Source organism: Sorex fumeus, unplaced genomic scaffold (assembly GCF_029834395.1).
Source record: "Sorex fumeus unplaced genomic scaffold, SorFum_2.1 ptg000098l, whole genome shotgun sequence".
Taxonomy (NCBI): Eukaryota; Metazoa; Chordata; class Mammalia; order Eulipotyphla; family Soricidae; genus Sorex; species Sorex fumeus.
Window position 1 is genome coordinate 25,253,780 of NW_026606155.1, and position 13,527 is coordinate 25,267,306.

The window sequence follows — 13,527 nt, forward strand, 5'->3', positions numbered from 1 at the left end:
TGTGCAAGGCAAACACCTTATCCGCTGTGCTATCTCTCCAGCCCCAAGAAAGCATTTTAGACACTTATGAACATCAAAGTTCAGTTTATCAAAAATACAGTTGTGCAACGCTGGTAGACATTCTCAGAATTTGATAGTGGTGCCAGGGAAGTCATTTTGTCAAATGAGTATCCCCAATTATTTATTGCATTTAGTTATCCCATTTCTTTAGGTTGGTATACAGTTCTTTAATCTTCCTTGTTTTTCATGAGACTTCTTAAAGTAGTTATTTATTTTGTTCATTATCTCAGACTGGATATGATTTTATTTCAATATTTATTTGTGCATTTTTGTTAAGAATCAGAATAGATGGTCTACAGTAACATTTTCTTTGCATAACAAAATTATAAATAAAAGTACTTTATATACTTCAGTGCTTGAAGGCATAGGCTATTAAGTCATGTATTGACATTGTTAGGAATGACCCAGTAAAATGAAAATTTAAAAGACTAATTGAGCAATTAGGAGGAATTTAATCTTCAGAAATGTGCTTATATAGACTTCTACCAACTGATGATAGTCTATGAGTAAACACACACACACACACACACACAAATGTCTTATGGCACTCAAGTTAGAAAATATCCTGGGATGGGTGTAATAGGGTGATGTGTTAGCAGCAAATGTAAAACCACCCCAAAAACTAGCCTAAGTGTGTAAAAAAATGAACTGTAAATTGTCCAAAGTGGTATTCTGTCATATAACCTTACACTCATTTAGGATCTCTTTTTGGGAGTAAATACACAGATCACAGATCATCCTGTTATTCATCGATTGCCTCGAGCAGGCCCCAGTAACGTCTCCTTCATCCTAGCCCTGAGATTATATTCAAGGCTCTTTAGGAGAATTAGACCCATCATTGTTACTGGTATTTGGCATATTGGGTACGCCACGGGGAGTTTGCCAGACTCTGCCGTGTGGGCAGGCTATATTCGGTAGCCTGCCAGTTTGTCAAAGTAGGAATGAGATGTCATAATAAGATGACATTCGCGGCCGCGCGGTTCCGGAAGCTGGTTTTTATAGTCTCAGAGTCTTGGTCGCTGATGGGATTACACGGCGCCAGGGGGCCAGTTGGTGGGTGTGACCCCCGCCTACTGGAATTTGGATTTACTCTACTACTCTACTACTACTTTGGGAGTAAATACGTGATTTCCAAAAATCTAATATCAAAGCAGTGGGAATCTGGATTGTCTGCAGTGGTATCCCAACCATCATAGAACAGATTCTGGACACTGCACAGGAAAACTGACATAAAAAAGTGTTAAGGAACAGAAGGTGATATGGAAGTCCTATTCCCCATATAATGCAGCCAGATATCATAGCCTGCTCCAGCCAAAAGCTTAGGATACTTACAGTGTAGATATGAAAGCTTCAACTAAAACTACAAGGAAACAAATAGATTTCTTTTCCTGCATATCATGTTGGAGCTCCTTTATCTTTTCCGCAGTTGCATTTATTCTGCTATTCAAACACTCCTTTGCACTTATTATATCATCATAGAGAATACCTCATTATTTCTGTCACTGCTGAGTGTAGTTTTCTTGTTTCTGCTGTCACACTTCTTGTGCTCTGCTGACAACCTGTTACATCGTCCTAGTTTGTTTGTTTTATTTAGTTCATGTAATATCCTCAAAAGGGTATCCTTAAAATCACTTTCTGAGAGTTCACAGAACTGGTTGGTACAGGTAGAGCCTTCTGTGTTACTCATTTCACTCCTAGAGCTTGGTGTGGTTCTGCGCCTCTTTCCCACTGTGTGGTGGTGTTCCTGTTCTGCTGAGGGTGAGTCTTTGTATTTAGACCCTGGGCGAGGGAGGGTGTCGTCTGGGTGATAGGCTGGGTGCTGCTCTTCTGCTCCTCATTTTGTCCTGTGACACAAAGGAAGTCTTAAGTGTGAGCTGTGTGTAGTGTGATGAGCAGAGATGTTGTGTAGTTGCATAAGCAACTGTGCTTTTTTCCATAATTTTATTTATTTTTTTCTTCTTACATTTATTTATTGAATCACTGTGGGAAAAGTTACAAAGCTTTCAGGTTTAAGTCTCAGTCATACAATGATCAAACACCTTTCCCTTCACCAGTACCCATTTTTCACCACCAAGAACCCCAATATACCCCCTTCCCACCCCTCCCAATGCCTGTTAGGCAGATGATTTCTACTTAACTCTTCTCTACATTGATTACATTCATTATTTTGACAAAAGCTGCACCATTATTGTTTAGAATTCTCCCCCTCCCCCAACAATCAGAATTACTGAAAAGGCATTGTGAAATACTTTGTTTTCTATAGCTGGTTTGAGAATCATATAATGTCATATAATGATTTTGGATTTCTGCAAAGAGCCAGATAATTACGAGATTGGTTTCTGTGCGTCTGGTATTATGGCTGTGCCGGAGAGCCACTCATGAGGGGCAACTTGTGACCTCGGTAGGGCGTGAAGGGCAAACCGATACCGTCCCCCTTCCCATGAGACTGCAGTTGCCCCATCACTGCCGGTTCATACCTGGCTTTCCAATAAGCTCTGAGGCGGTGGCCACCTTGATGCCGGGGGGCGGGAGGGGAGGAATGTGGAAGGGAGCAACACCCTTTCCTTCCCAGGGAGGCATGGCACTGTAGTTTAATGCATGTACCATTCACTTTTCTGCCGCAAGCTGTTGGGCTCTGGACTAAGTCCTTTTGCCTCTGGAGCCATGGCCATGCCGGAGAGCCACTCATGGGGGGCAACTCAGGACCTCGGTATGGTGTGAAGGACGAGCTGGTACCATCCCCCTTCCCATGAGACCGCTGGCTCATACCTGGCTTTCCAATAAGCTCTGAGGTGGCGGCCACCTTGTATGCGGTACAGATGCATTTCTGCCAAAAAGCCGCTGGGTTTTGAGATTTGTTTCTGAGTCTCTGGGGTCATGGTCATTAATCTGCTTGATCAGGAGCCAGAGAGGCCATTTGTAGGCAGCAACTCCGGGGCCTTGTTGGGATGGGGAGGAAAGGGCTGGTTCCACCCCCATCTGGTGAGGCCTCGCGTATCTCATCACTGTAGGACCAAACCTGACTGTTTAGTGGCCTCTGGAAGGTGGCAGTCACTGGGCCGCCAGGGGTAACAGGCCAAGGCACGAAACCTATTCCCACCTGGAGGGGCCCAGCGCCAGTGACCTACTGCAGGAACAGGGTGCATTTTTGCCAAAATCCTTTGGGTTCCAAGATTCGTTTCTTAGTTTCTGGTATCATGGCCGCTAAGCAGTTTGATCAGGAACCAGAGAGGCCATGCCTCCAATTATATAGCTGAGCCAGAGGTAGTTTGTGTGTGTGTCTCCCACATACCTAACTTTTGGCCGTTTACTTTCTTGGTAAACTTTGCCCCAAGTTTTTGGGGTCTGGCCAAAGGCACAGCAGCAACTTTGGGGTATCTGAAAGTCTGACAGTGCCATCAGGCTGCAGATGCACTTGCCTCACAGGTACAGATTGGCCTGCTGGTGGCACCATACACCCGCAACTGTGCTTTTTGAGAGATGTGGAGATGGCCAGCTGATATCGTGGAGGCGGCCAAGGGGAAGGTGCCAGGACCCAACTGGCAGTCTGGGCAATTGGCTTCCAGACATAAAGGCCCCAGGGATATCAGGTGGAAGTTGAACCTCACCTAATTGTTGAAGTTTCAGGACTTGAGGAGGTGACCTGCTAAAAGATCGATTAAGAATGTTTTTGATTTCTAGCATTTTGTTGGATTGTCTATAAGGACTATTTTTTTTTAATCTCTGTCCTATATCCCACTTTTGCTGCAATGAGCACAAGAATATTCTCCATATTGCATCTCCCCTTTGTCCGATGTTCCCCTTTTTCAGATAGACCTACAGAAGTTACTGATTCTCTTTTGGTCTTAAAGGCACTTTCTGCTCATGAGGGTAAGAGGGTAATAATTAACATTTCAAATCTTTAGATGTCAGAGTAGAAACTGAAAGTAGTGTGTTTTTGTGTCATTAGTATATTTGTGTTTTTAAGGTGGTTTCACTGTTTTGTTTTTTGGGCCACACATGGAGTTGGGGACTACTTACTAGTGGCTTTTCAGTCAGAGGCTCATGGATCACTCCTGGTCAGGTTTGAGGGAGCATTTGTGGTGCTGAGGATTGCCAACACCTTGTGGTGTTGACTGCATGCAAGGAAAGCTCCCCCCACACATTGTACAGTCTCTCTGACCATAGGTTTCTGTTATTTAAAATGTACATGCACTTGTCTTTGACAAAAATGCAAGCAATTTTGTTAAATGCACATGCATTATAAGATTCTGTATATACTGCCATATTTTTGTTTTTTGGGTCACACCCGGCAATGTTCAGGGGTTACTCCTCGCTCTGCACTCAGGAATTGCCCCTGGCAGTGCTCAGGGGACCATATGGGATGCTGGGAATCAAACCTGAGTCATCTGCGTGCAAGGCAAACACCCTACCTGCTCTGCAATTGCTCCAGCCCCTATACTGCCATTTTTAGTATAGTATTTTATATTTATTAATAGGTTACTTTGATTAGTATTTCTTCTATTTCCTTAAATTTTGTCTCCTATCTCTGTTACTTACTTTTCTCTTTTCTGTTGGAAAATTCAAAGTCTGCCTCCCACTGGTGCAAATCATGCAGCTGGATTTCCCGTACTTGGGATACTTTCAGGGATATGTATCTGGAATGCAATAGGTAAGCCTTGCCTAAGTGTTGCCTAAAACACTTTCATGATGTGGCTTTCCCCGTCAGGTAAATATAGTTTATTCTGTTTCTAAGAGAGGTGAGTAAATATTTTTGAAGAGAACACTAGATTTTTATCTTTTGTGGTTTATTTGTAATGATGCCAGGGATTTAATTCAGGGCCTTACACATGGGAGGCACATGAAGTCAACTGCAGTGTCTTCAATTATTTTGATGTCTTCCAGTTAGATGCATACAAAATACTGCAGTGTCTCTTTTCACCCTTTTAAACATTTTATCCTGTACATTAATTCTCATTGTCTCTGATTTCCTCCCCTTACCATCTTTTCAATGTGGTTAGATCAAACTCATTTCTGTTAATGTTTGCCATGTTTATTTTTTCCTATCTAACTGTTCAAGTTTTTTTTTTTCAACTCCTCATCTCATGACAACTCGTACCTAACAGATTGACTACGCTGGGTTTTTAGTGAGGAAATTACAACTGAACTAGGTGTAATTACAGTTACCCTGACCTATTTTCAGAAATCAATACTGAGTCTTCAACATCTCATAAGGTTCCCCGAGGATAACCAAGAGTTAACTCCAGAGAATAGAGGCAGGAGTAACCCCTTTTCATCGCTGGATGTGCTCCCCCTCCACCCCAAAACACAATCTCTGTGAGTCAGCTAGTTTAATTTGATCCACTCTGCCTATATGTTTTCTATTTTCTTTTCACTAAAGAAAAGAAAATGTCCAAGTTTATGATAAGTATGATAAAGTTTTGTGATAAGTATGTTTTATTCCTACAGTTCACTATTAAACTCTCTGTTTCTCCTTCTGATTTTTCTGTTTGCTTTATTGTGCTATCTCCTTCTATAAGTAAATAATATTTTAGTTTCGTTTGGGGGCTACATAGGCAGTGGTGAGGTGTGCCTCGCTGTGCACTCAGGGACCACTCCTGAAGGTACTGGTGGTAAGGGTGGCCAACATCCTTACCACCCATATATGCAGGAGATCAAGCCTGGGGTTGGGTCACCTATCGATAGTCTTGTCTGCTACAAGTATGGTGGTTTATTTCTTTTATTTCACCACAAAATAAATGAGTGCGATCTAAGTTACTCTGGTCTTCTCATTTCAGACTTTGAACTTATTCATCATAACTCTGGATCATATTAAACTATATTCTGATATGCTTGTAGCGCCAGTAAAAGTGATAGTGGTGTTTCTTGCGGCTAGGATCCACTTGCAGCATTCCTTCCCTGCTGATGTAATTGCAAGGTCTAAGGACTGAGCCATCTTGACGAATCACACAGGAAAATTTTCATGGTAAAAGATACACAGGCAAATCTAGTTCCTCAAAATCAGAGTTCCTGAACTCCTGGATTTAATTCTTTTTTTAAGTGTCAAGGTTTTTCCCTCTCTATGATGCTTCCTCTCTCTTAGGCGGGGGTCACACCCACCAACTGGCCCCCTGGCGCCGTGTAATACCATCAATGGCCAAGACTCAGAGACTATAAAAACCAGCTCCCGGCCTCGCGACATCTTATTATGACATCTTGTTATCTCATTCCTACTTGGACAAACTGGCAGGCTACCGAATGTAACCTGCCCACACGGCAGAGTCTGGCAAACTCCCCGTGGCGTACCCAATATGCCAAATACCAGTAACAATGATGGGTCTCATTCTCCTAAAGAGCCTTGAATATGGTACTTTCTTAAAAATCTCAGGGCTAGGATGAAGGAGACGTTACTGGGGCCTGCTCGAGGCAATCGACGAATAACAGGATGGTCGTGATTCGTGATGATGCTCTCTGCAAATCTGTGCATTTGACTTATGCTGTGATGCTATAATTCCACAATTCAACTTTGATTTAAAGTGAGATTGGCCCTGTGGCACAAACAGATGGGTGAATCCTTAGATCCCTGAATCCTGTAGATTCCTCAAACACTTGCTTGATAAGGAACTTCATCTTGTGGTAACTCAGTGAATTGTGATGTCACTACATTCCCATTCTCCATTGGAGTTTGGCAGGATGGGAAAGCTGCAGACACACCCAACCTACCCAGAATCTCATTCTTCCCTCTTGGCAACACTCTGTATCAACACTCTTATCTGTTGAAAGCTAATGCATGGACAAAAATGGTTAACATAGGGAAATCTTTGAAAAGGCGCTAGAGGACTGAAGAGATAAATAGGGAAGGAAGAATAAGAAAGATATACAGAGGTATGAATGTCAGAAGGAAAGCCAATAGTAATACTGAGGAAATAAATATAAATTTATTTTTATTTATAATTTAATTTATAAATATATAAAATTTATTTTATATATAAATGTATTTCATACAAATTTATAAATAATTCTAAATTATAATTTATAAATATAAATAAAGGAAAGGGGTTGAGATGGCCATATCCTAGAAATTTAAATAATGGACTACATCCATGTGGTCCTTGAATGTATAAGTCAAGGCATTTCCCTGGTTTTGCTGGTATTATAAATAATCAGAAAAGATGTTCAATGTTGCTAGTAGCTGTACTTTTCATAAGGTAATACTGAGCAGGTGGTGGTTGCTTAGAGACTTAGAAGGTCTCCAGAACGGTGACTCAACATTTGAAGGGAAAGTTATTGCTTTAGCCTTATCTCGAGGTGCTTTGGGGTATGCCTTTGGGACACTGACAAAGGGAAACTGGATGACTGGTATGGGTTGCCTTGAGAATGACTGTGTATTGTTGGTTCTCAGACGTCTGAGAAGACTGTGGGGTCTAACTGGTTTTAATACTTTTTTTAATCTTGAAATAATTTTTGGAACGTGATCACCAGCTCCCCATCAGAGTTGGAACTGTTGCTAGGAATCACAGAAAGTAACATCAGGCAAATGGATACCAAGTCTCCTGTCTTCTCCGTTTCCTTGATTCTTCCTGTAGTGACCTTCTTGGTAAAACTCTTCAAGAAGGTGGTGGGGATATAGAACAAAAGGCTGAACACAGGCTTGACTTTGCATGCTAGAGCTCGGGGTTGGCTCTCCAGGACCATTTGGCCTTCTAAGCACCCTAGGATGACCCTCAAATTTAGAGCTGGGAAGAGCCCATGAACACCACCAGATGTGTGTCCCCACCAAGCAAAAATAATACTCTTGCAGAAACCTTGCCTTACGAGGGTCCCCCCTCAGCACCATAGAAAGAAAAATTATGGCCTTTTCTGCCCACAAAAAAATAGTACTGTAGCACTGTCCTCCTGATGTTCATCGGTTGGCTCGAGTGGGCTCAGCAACGTCTCCATTGTGAGACTTGTTACTGTGTTTGGCATATCTCATACATCATAGGTAGCTTGCCAGGCTTTGTCGTGTGGGCGAGATACTCTCGGTAGCTTGCCAGGCTCTCTAAGAGGGACGGAAGAATCGAACCCGGGTCAGCCACATGCAAGGCAAATGCCCTACCAGCTGTGCTATGGCTCCAGCACAAAAATATAATGTTACATAAAACACTCTTCAGGAAGCTAGTAGCAATAAAAAAAAAAGCCAGTAGCAATCAAAAAAATATAGGTGCAGCTTACCAGCTCCAGCTTTATAGACCAAATAAAAAGTATAATTTAAGGTTAAAAACTTATCAATAATCAGCACATAGTAAGATCAGCAGAATGATGCCACAGATTTGTGGGGACAGGGACATCAGAAACCTTGGATCTCAAATCCATGGCACTCTCTGCTGTTCACTCTTTCATTAAATTGTGGCCCTCCAAATGAATTTCATGACATTGAAAGTTCATGACCTAAGTTTGAGAAATACTAAGACTCTGGCTGATTTAAGAGAGAGGGTTTAAGGAATTTGAGATCACTGCTGAAAATGGAAGAATTAAATGAACATAAAAGAGGAGCTCCCAGTGCTTGAAGTGCTGGTAATGGTAGAAAGGCAGGGTGGGCTGGAGAGAGAGCACATGGGTTTGAGTCTAGGGGCCGACCCCTACCAGGAATGATCCCTGAGCTCCTCCACGTGTGACTGAAAACAAAAGACAGGTTTGCTCAGTGATACCGGTTCACCTAATGATAATGTGACCTTTCATTTAGGAGGATTTTATGGTGGCACTGCCGTATTTTAGAGTCCCAGCAACAATGTTTTTTTCTGCTAATGCAGTTGACCATACAATATACCTCAATAGCTTTTGATGGGTTATTTTCCTCTTTACACAGCATTCCCTTTATTCTCTTCCAACTTATTCCACTGCTATCCTAATAATCTGAAATCTGTGGTAAATGTCAGAGATAGAAGATAGACATACAGAAGCCATCTGGCAATTAGTATACATCTCCATAGATATCCTATCAAAGATAGATAGATAGATATCCTATCAGATGATATCCTAAGAAATTTCATATAGCGATCTTGATTTTATGAAATCATGTTATCTATTGGTTTGCGGAAAATCCCAGACAATATAGGTGTTCTTGGTGAATCAATTCCTTAAAATGTCCCAATGGACTTGCCCCATTCCTATGGGATAATGGACAGTATTGCTCAAACACAAGTTAATGTTCATTCAGACAGTTGAGCATCAAAATGCAATCTACTTAATATTTAAAAGCAAAAGTTAAATTAATTTGGAGATATGTTTAAATTTTAGAAGGCCTAAACTTCAGAAAATAATAATGCAAATAATGGGACTGCACTGTCATGTATAAGAAAAAAATTCCCAGACATTTTACTGATTAAAAGCATCATTCTACTTGAGCCAACTTGTATCTCACTCTTTCCTCTCCTTCTACCATTTCTATTACCAGTTGCCCACCAAGCCCAACCTAGGTCATCTTTGACTTTTTTTTCCACTTTCAGCATGCAGTTCTCTGATGATTCAACGCTTCCATGACACTGATTCGCACAGGTCAGCCCAGCTCTTAGAGCTACTTTGTGAGAAGAGCTGGACCAACAGCACCACAATCTTCTCTGGTTCTGAAAAGATGATGCCATAACGCCAGTTCCATCATGGCAATGAATGAGGCCACAGTGCCCCTCAGGGCCTTTGTTCTGCTACTTATGTTTGGGGTGTGTCTGTGCGTTTATGTTCACTCTCCGACAAGGCCCTCCAAGCTCTTCTCTTCCCCAGAATTGGTGATCCCCTTGAAGGTGACCAGCAGGGCCAGAGGTGCCAAGGTTATGGGCTTGCTCTCCTATAGTCTGCGATTTGGAGGTCAGAGACACATTATCCACTTGAAGGTCAAGAAACACCTGGTTTCCAGACACTTCCAACTGTTCACCTACACGGACCAGAGAACCCTCCAAGAGGATCAGCCTTTTGTTCCTAATGACTGCTACTACCATGGATATGTGGAGGGGATCCCCCAGTCCATGGTTGCTCTCAGCACCTGTTCTGGAGGCTTTCGTGGAATGCTGATGATAAATGATCTTGCCTATGAAATCAAGCCAGTTAGGTTTTCTGCCTCATTTGAGCACCTCTTGTATAAGATAGACAGTGATGACACACAGTTCCCACCTAAGAGATGCGGGGTAACAGATGACAAAATAGCTCAACAACTTAAGTTTCAAGAGTCATTTAATTTCACACCAAGGCAGACTGATTATAAGTCCTGGTGGACCCACTGGAGATATATTGAGTTGTTGGTGTTTGTGGATCATCTTCGTTTCCTTTATCAGTATAGTAATGTATCATTAGTAGGGCAGGAAGTATTTAATGTTGTCAATATAGTGGACAGCTTGTACCAGTCTATAAGAGTAGATGTGAGTTTGACTGAACTTGAAATCTGGAGTGTACAAAACCCCGTGCCTGACTGGGATATAGACAGCTTTTTAAAATACTTTGCTGTGTGGAAGTTGATAGCATTTGGTGCAAGAAGAGAACATGATATTTCTCATGTTTTCATAAAAAAATCTTTTGACTTAACTCTTGGTCTTGCCTATGTTGGGACAGTGTGCAATTTTCCTTTTAACAGTGGAATTGAGTCTTTTACAAGTGATAATCTGGCTGCTTTTTCAATTACTGTGACCCATGAGATAGGTCATAATTTGGGCATGCAGCATGATAAAATTGAATGTGTATGTGAGTCTGACTTTTGCATAATGTATCCCTCCCTTCATGCAACAGAAAAATTTAGCAACTGCAGTTATGAGAGTTATTGGAACACTGCTCTTAAGTTTGGAACTTGTCTGACTAATGCTGCTCAAAGACAGAGTTTTAGCATACATTTCTGTGGAAACCTCATAGTTGATGAAGGAGAACAGTGTGACTGTGGAACCATATACCAGTGTGCAAATGATCAGTGCTGTCTGCTGAATTGCACTCTGAAACCTGGGGCTGTCTGTAGTCATGGAATGTGTTGCAAAAACTGCCAGTTTTTACCCTCAGGGACTTTGTGTAGACAACAGGTCAGTGAATGTGACCTTCCAGAGTGGTGTCATGGCAACTCCCCTGAGTGCCCCGAGGATGCATTTGTGCAGAATGGACTCCCCTGTCGAAACTCTTCCTTTTGCTTTCTGTCCAGATGTAGTACTACCCATGACATACAGTGCAAGAGGCTTTTTGGCAAAGATGCAAGGACTGCATCTCACGCATGCTTCCAAGAAGTGAACATCCAAAAAAATCGATTTGGTCACTGTGGTATTGTTAGAAATACCTATGTGAGATGTGCAGACCCTAACATCCTGTGTGGGAGGCTTCAATGTGAAAATGTGAAAAGAATTCCTAATATGATGGATCATACTACAGTGCATCAGTTTTACTTAAATGGTACCACTTGCTGGGGCACTGATTATCACTTAGGAATGAAGATACCTGATAATGGGTTAGTGGAAGATGGCACAGACTGTGGTCCAAAAATGATATGTCTCCACCAGAGCTGTATTAGCCTTAAGAATTCTTGCATTCCTGAAATCTGCCATAAGAATGGTATCTGTAATAATAAAGAGAATTGCCACTGTAACTATGGATGGGCACCTCCTCACTGCAATGTCAAAGGTTATGGAGGTAGCATTGATAGTGGGCCACCTCCTCTGTATCTAGGAAGAAAGAAGAAACATTTGGATTTCCTAACAATATTATGGATTATTCCTGTCATAGTTTTCTTTTCATATGTGTCTCTTCTGCATTTTAGAGGAGAAAAAGAAAGGAACAAAAGGGGGGAAGATGGAGGTAAAATTCCTAATAAATCTAAAGGAGAAAGCAATAAAGAAAGGAATGAAAGAGAAAATGATGGAGGAGAAATGCCTGATAGATCTAGAGGAGAAAGCTAGGACACAGAGGAGGAAGGAACTGGAGAAAGAGATTTTAAATTAAGGCTTCTGCTTCATTTTAAAATGTCAACTCATGTTTTTCTTCTACCAGAGAACATTATGATTTGGTTATTTAAAGAAAAACTTAAGGATCCATCATATCACAATCATAAATATTAATATTACACCACATGGATTCTGAGCTTTTTACTCTCATGTTTTAAGCAATATCAACAGTTCATTTACTCTACAGTTTTTTTTTCACTTTGTTTCCTTATCAAGGGTACAGAACACCATTTAAAAAATGAATAATTTATCCTCATTCTTCTTCAGTATTGTGTAATTTAAGGTTTAGCATTAAACCTCTCTTTGAATTTACCACGCAAAGCACTGAAGTTTCAGTACCATCCCACGAGCAAAATTACCCCTCAATCCTTCTATCCTGCTTCCGTTTTCACTCCAGTAGCTACCATATTATAGGAGTCAGTTTCTTTGGTTCCACCCTCTACCCCCATTTTTTCCCCTAAACATTACTAGGAATGATCCCTGAACACACATCCGGAAGTAAGTCCACCAATGTGCACGCCTTTCCCCCACCCCACCCCTTGATACTAGCATGTTGTGTTTCTATAGTTTTTATTTTTGATAAACTTTGATAGATATTTGGCAAAGTTATTTTTTTAATGAATCAAAGTTATCAAGTTCTTCATGATTGAGTTTAGGCACACAGTGTTTCAACACCAGTACCTTCACTAGTCACCACTTCCCTCCACCACTATGGAGTTTCCCTTCCACCTCTCAATCTGCCTCTATGGTTATTGTGCTTTCTACTTAATTTCAGCATTTCATCTCCTTCACAGTCACCACTTCCCTCCACCAATATCATGTTGTACCCTCTCCTGACCTATCTCCTTGACTACCTACACGCAGACACGTGACAAGCTGTTTACTAAAGACCATTTATCTTGTTCACTATTTCCATTGTCTTTAAGGAATTGTTATTACCCTGCTATTTTTTTTAATATCAAATATTTGGTAGAGATCATTCTGTATCTGTCCTTCTCTAACTACTCAGTATTCCATTGTGTATATGTATTTTAGTTTCTTTATCCAGTCATTTGTTCTTGGGCAATTGTAGTTCCAGGTTTTGACTACTATGAATAGTGTAGCAATAAATGTAGGAGTGATGTTTTCTACATTTTTGTTTGAGGCCCAAGGAGTTGAATTGCTGGATCATATGGAAGCTGAATTTCCAGTAATTTTGAGGAATTCCCATAGTTTTTTAAAAAGGTTGTACCAGTCAACATTCCCACAGCAATGAATGCAGGTCACTTTTGCCCACACAAGCTGCTGCTATTCCTTTTGATGTGTCCAGATATCTTTCTGGAGTGAAGTCATATCACATTGTTTTGATTTGCATTTCTCTGATGATTAGTGATGCAGAACATTTTTTCATTTACCTTTTGGTCATTTGTTTTTCTTTTTTGAGGAAGTTTCTCTTCATCTCTTCTCCCATTTTTTGGATAGAATTTGATATATTTTCTTGTAAAGTTATACAAGTGCTTTATATATCTTGTATAGTAACTCTTTATCTGATGTATGGTGGGCA

At 41.0% G+C, this 13,527-nt stretch overlaps 1 protein-coding gene across 1 annotated transcript; it reads left to right on the forward strand.

The window, feature by feature from the left end:
• Nucleotides 1-9,665: 9,665 nt before the first annotated feature.
• On the forward strand, nt 9,666-11,939 carry LOC130041291 (disintegrin and metalloproteinase domain-containing protein 20-like). The gene has a single exon (XM_056133353.1). It carries the CDS (start codon nt 9,678-9,680, stop codon nt 11,937-11,939), a length of 2,262 nt encoding a protein of 753 aa, XP_055989328.1. The 5' UTR covers nt 9,666-9,677.
• The last annotated feature ends 1,588 nt before the right edge of the window (nt 11,940-13,527 follow it).